General features: G+C 46.2%; 1 protein-coding gene across 1 annotated transcript; it reads right to left on the minus strand.

The window, feature by feature from the left end:
- Window positions 1–1,291: 1,291 nt before the first annotated feature.
- Window positions 1,292–5,275, minus strand: LOC113578830 (neuronal pentraxin-1). The gene is made up of 5 exons (XM_027012311.2): window positions 4,750–5,275; window positions 3,998–4,205; window positions 3,264–3,508; window positions 2,847–3,026; window positions 1,292–2,451 (listed from the first exon to the last, which is right to left on the minus strand). Exons 1-5 carry the CDS (start codon window positions 5,164–5,166, stop codon window positions 2,230–2,232), a joined length of 1,272 nt encoding a protein of 423 aa, XP_026868112.1. The 5' UTR covers window positions 5,167–5,275; the 3' UTR covers window positions 1,292–2,229.
- Window positions 5,276–5,553: the final 278 nt, after the last annotated feature.

Raw genomic sequence — 5,553 nt, forward strand, 5'->3', positions numbered from 1 at the left:
CGCAAGGTGAATGAGTAAGCACCCTCCCCGACGTATTTATTCGCTTTCTAAATGTCATAATGAATAGTTCATGTTGCTGGAGAGAGAGTGGTAGAGAAGGAGATTTAGCACAAAGGAGCTTTTTTACAAAGCAGCCATGTATGTTAACACGCCCTCTGACATAAGAACCAAAAATCCTTCTGCTTCAAAAGGTCTTTTTCTACAGCATTTTAAAAAAAATGTATGTTCCTAAGTATTTGCCCCTAAATCTAAATCTAAAAATGTCCCCGTTTCTGTGGCTTTGTTTGTAAGGGCAGAGTCTAACATTTTGAACTGTGCAGTGTTCGAGGCTTGTGGGAGGTTTCTCATCCTCGCTGCCCAGACTTGTTCCTGTACATCTGCTACCCTCCATGTTGAGCACAACTCATAGCCTACACCATGGCCCTGTACCAAAATGCTCCTGAAGAATTGATCGGCTGGATCCTGTGTGAGAGGGCTGAAGTTATGGTGCATGGCCGTAGGCCTCCGTGGCCAGGGCTGGAGCTGAACCGTTTCTCATGGTTGTTATTTGAATCTGTGGTTCCTGAATGAACGCATGTAGTTTGCGTCTGATCTCAAGATCTGATTCAGAGAAAAGCAATATGCCCCAAACTCCCATCATTCACCACTCCTCACTTTTTTTTGTTTGTTTGTTAATGTTAATTAATAAAAGCTGATCCTGTGGAGGTTAATTTAGCTTGGCCAGCTTAGCTAAGTGAAGATAATTACAGAACCCCCAAATACTGCAGATGAGGCCCACACAGGGTGCGTCTGGTGCCAGGAATGGGACCCAGACCCGTGACTCCAAACTGAAAGTACTGCCCCCTCGAGCCCGAGCACCTGGCACGTGAGGGCGCTGCATCACAGCCCTGATCCTGTGCCGACTCGCACTCGTCGGAGTGGTTACGAAGCTAAGAATTACACGCCATATTTATATTTTCCTTATAATGATTTTCTTTTCCGATATGTCTCTCGTTTTCCCTCGTGTGCTCAGGAGAGACAGGTGTCAGTCATGCACACGTTTGTTGCCCGTGGCACTTTGAGGTCATCACCCCTGTGACCTTGGTTGTACGATGGACACTCAGAATTCGGCTCCGTTACAGTTCATGTAATACTGATCCATTTTCCACAAATATCTCTCCCCATCCCCAGTCATCCTTCTGTTTGGTGTTTCCTTCTTCCATTTTTTTTGTCTGTCAGGCTCTTGACCTCCCATTCACTCATACACACGATACAGAGGTTTATCTCTTAATAACCAAAATAATTTTAAAAATCTGTTATATCACAATTTTATTACAAAAATTATATCTTTGTCATCTCTCAGTGATGCCATGCTTTTAGCATATAACAATACAGTAGAAAAAACCCAACCCAAACCATAGGAAACGCAGATGTGGATGCCGTTGCAGCATTTGGTCAGTCATGCTGTTACTATACAGTTAACATTCCTATTACAGATTACGAACACCTGCCAAACACGCCATGGGCTGAACACATCGCCGTTTAACACATTTAACCAGAACAAGAACTCGTCTGTAAAAGCAAAGGGGTAGATGAACGCGACGGTGGAGCCAGTTGGGGGGGGGGGGGGGGGGGGTGCGCCGAGTGGATCCAGCCTAAGGCACTCAGGCTTCTAAGCGTCTTGATTCGGACGACATCGTCCCTCCAGCGGTCATCGTGACCGTCCTGTCGCATCCCTCTTCCCGCGTCAGTCACAGTGCGAGATCGGGACCGCGGGATGGTCGTCGTTTCCACGTCGTGGAAGACGCGGCCGGATGGACGTGGCAACCGTTAGCCCCGTTCTCAAGACGAGACGAGAGCCGTTTCTGAAGCACTTTTTTTGTTTTGTTTTGTTGTTTTTGTTTTGTTTCTTTTTTGTTTTCTTTTTTTGTAATGCTGTCCATCATGAAGAGACAACAACGGCCGGACCAAGAAAAAAAAGCTGAGTGCGATTGCAAAGAAGGAAAAAAAGATCTCCAATTTTTAAAAAGTAATAGCAACACTGTCTCACTGAGGTTTCCAAGACGAACGACAGGAAACTATTTTTCAAGACCAAAAAACGATTGTTTCTTTGTTTTTTGCACATAAATATTTAAGTATTCATAGAAACCCGCGCTTACCTCTACTCAGTATATCGAGTACGTCAAAATGAAGACGAGAAAGACGGAAGCTAGGAAATGCGGAGCTCGGCTCTTAAGTCTTCTATGCAGTTCAGTTGAGATGTCGGCACGACTCAAAAGTCCACTTAGTGGCTCCCCCGAACACGTCGATGTTCGTCTCCGACCACGACATCACGTTGCCAGACGGAGCTTTGCTGTTACAGGTTGCCAGATTGTAGATATCCGCGGAAGACAGTTTCTTGTCCCAAACGTTGAAATTCGCTAACTCCCCTACAAATGCTTGTGTCGCATCGAAGCCTCCTCCCAGTGTGTCCTGTTAAGAGGAAATAAAACACCAAAAAGTTCCATAAACAACTTGGGTTTCCCTCAAGTCCAACTGGCAGTTGTGATGTTTAATATATCCCAACTCTGGTCAATAATTGGTCCCCTCTGATCACACTGTCAGCTAATCTTTTTTTTCCCCCATGAGTTGCCTTTTTCCTGTTTCTAATTTCAGTCTCCGTTACGCAATGCGAATTCCAAGCACACTGAGCAAAACAGAGATTCTGAATTTCCCCAAATGCTTACGAAAACACGCGAGGTTTTTTTATTTAGACGCTTTAGGTTGTTTATCTGTCTGTCTAGCTCACCTTATCTACCCACCTGTATGTGCGTAAATGTGTGTAATACTTCTCAAACGGGCTTCTGTGGCGCCTCAGATGTTCTCACCTGTTCCTGACCTAGAACCAACACTCCGTTAGGTTTGATTGGGTGGTATGGAGCCAGGTTCTCGCCGTTTCCACGCAGGACTCCGTCCTGAAACGCCTCCCACACTCCGTCGCGAGTGGTCCAAGTGATGCAGATGTGATGCCATTTGCCGTCGTTGATGAGGAAAGGTAATTTCGCCACCTGTAGGAGACGGACGAGTGTTCGCTTTGTATAACCGAAAGCGATCCAAAACTGCAGCTTTAACATTTTAACTCTTAATTCTAGGTTTAACCTTAAACCACGTAAACTCTGAAGGAACAGTGTTAACCATCTAAGACTTAAATTAAAAAGAAGATCCTCCTGACTGTAGAATATAGACGCTTAATGATTAAAATGATTAGCATTCTTACTAAAACATGTAATTTATTTGCGGTTTACCTTGTCGTTGATGAGGATTTCCATAGGATTGTTCCCCCACTCTATAAGCACCAGTTCGTTAGCCTGACTGGGAACAGCGTATGAGAAGGGGGTCCCCACGCCTGGGGACGCGTTGGATTTGATCCACAAGCAGAGCGTGAACGCGTACATCTCGGGAAGACTTCTCTTCATCTTGGCGTACATGTAGTTCGTCCGCAGAGGGAAAGTCAACTGGAACTTGTCCACTGGCCGGTGGCCTTTAGATCCTGAAGTCAAATGGGAATAATAACAGGAGCCGTTGGATTAAAGACTTGACACATCTCTCTCTCTGTCTCTGTCTCTGTCTGTCTGTCTGTCTCTCTCTCTCTCGTGCGCCGAACGTAACGTGCCTGTTGACTTGTGTAACAACGTTGTATGTTATTGCGTAAAAGCCTTAGGCGGCGCGACACGCGGCGACCGCTCCCGGTGGTAGTTACGGGCTGGATATGCAAACTAATGCAGCCTCCCCTCCCCAACGGCGTCGCTTGCGCTGCGACAGCACACTGGCTTCCAATGCAACCCACCCCCAGAATTCTTATTACTTTAATTTAAAATGAAACAATAAAATATTTTTATTTAATGTAGGCATTGCCGTGTAATCATTTTTATGAAATTTAATTTTCACCTTGACGTTCTGTTTGCACTTATGTTTTAATCTTTTTTTTTTCTTTTTTTTTTTTCAGTCACAGCCATACAGCGCGTGCGTTCGTTGTTACCTTTCTCCAGGTCCGTGATTCGGTGGTGCAAGGACGTGAGCGTGGACTCCACTTTATTGCGCTGGTCGGTGTCGTTCCTCTGGCCCGGTTTGCCCTCCTCCAGCGTGTTCACGCGGGACAGCACCTGCTTCTCCATGTCGTCGATTTTGTTCTGTAGCAAGTCTTTCAGGCTGTTCGCCTGCACGGAGCCGTTGCTTCTGTTGTATTGCTGAGAGAAAACCACACCACCAACCCGTTAAGACAAGACGAATTAGACGCGGGCATTACAGCAAAGTTTCCAGCCTCGGATTTACACCTACAAGTGTTTTAATTGCTCCGTTTGTCCTATTGGACACAAATGAACAGTGTAAGCGTTCATAGCTCGAGACTTTGCTGTGCACGGGCATCAGTAGGAGCCTTAAACTACCTGATAAACCCATTTAAGGATTAGAGTACTGTCAGCGTTTGGTTTTGGCATGTTTATATTTAGTGGCTAAATTTGTCAAAGACGAGAGCTCTGACCTTAGTCGAAATCGTCTGACCTCGCCTAAGAATGCACTCACTGCTCTCTGTAGCGGACAAGCTTTGCTAACCTGGGATTAGTCGTACAGGAAATGTACCATGTGCTACGGATAGCGCAAATAACTGTTTCACTGCGGTTCACGTTAGGAATAATTCATGAATTAAGCATTAGAGGAAAAGACTGTATTCGTCGAGTTTTTTTTTTCTCCCGATCTTTGAATACTGCACCGTTGTTAAAATTTAATGCGTACCTCCAAGTTTTCCAGTCTCTGTTTGAGGGTAGCTAAAGTCTGCCCTAGTTGAGCTAGAGTGTCGCTGGGACCTCTCGAGACATCTCCCATCGTATTTTTGCCCTGCTCCTTTTTTCTGGCTCCCGCTCCGGGCTCCGGGGTGCTCTGACTCTCACAACGATTTAGTTTACTCGTAAGTTCCCGGATCGTTTCTTTCTGATTCATAATGGTTTCTTTTTGCTGCAAGACCGTCTCTCTCAGCTGCATGACCGTGGTCTTCAGGTCCTCCGCGGGACCGCTGTTCTGCATCGTGGCCGCGCACAAATCCATATCCTTCGGCACGGAAGTGCAAATAAACTGGGTCTGCCCGAAATCTTGCGTAGAGCCCTCCAGAACGACGAAAGAAAGTAGAAAGACGGTCAAAGACATTCTCCCCATCGCGGCTCGTCTTGCTTATAAGCCTGCGCTCTTGGCGAGTGAAAGACGCGTTGGCGCTGCGTGTGGTTTCAGCACCTCGGAGCTGTCCACTAACGCTGTAGCTCTCCACACGGCCGTGCCTGTTTATATAGGGCGCCGGGAGTGCAGCACACATCCGCAACACGGTGGGGGAGGAAACCCTCGCTTCTTTAACCCAGTCACTCCTCTCACTTAAGGTGGCACGACACAGTTGAGTGGCACAGCACAACTCAGTCGCCTCGGTTGGTTGTTTTAGTAGCTACAGTCAGGTTTTCTGATCTTGATTCCCCCTCTGTTTTGCGTCTCCAACAACAATAAAAACATGCGGTCTTATAGTATTTCCCCTTTCTTATTCAGACATTTAATTGA

The sequence above is a fragment of the Electrophorus electricus genome, chromosome 1 (genome assembly GCF_013358815.1).
Source record: "Electrophorus electricus isolate fEleEle1 chromosome 1, fEleEle1.pri, whole genome shotgun sequence".
In the NCBI taxonomy this organism is placed as follows: Eukaryota; Metazoa; Chordata; class Actinopteri; order Gymnotiformes; family Gymnotidae; genus Electrophorus; species Electrophorus electricus.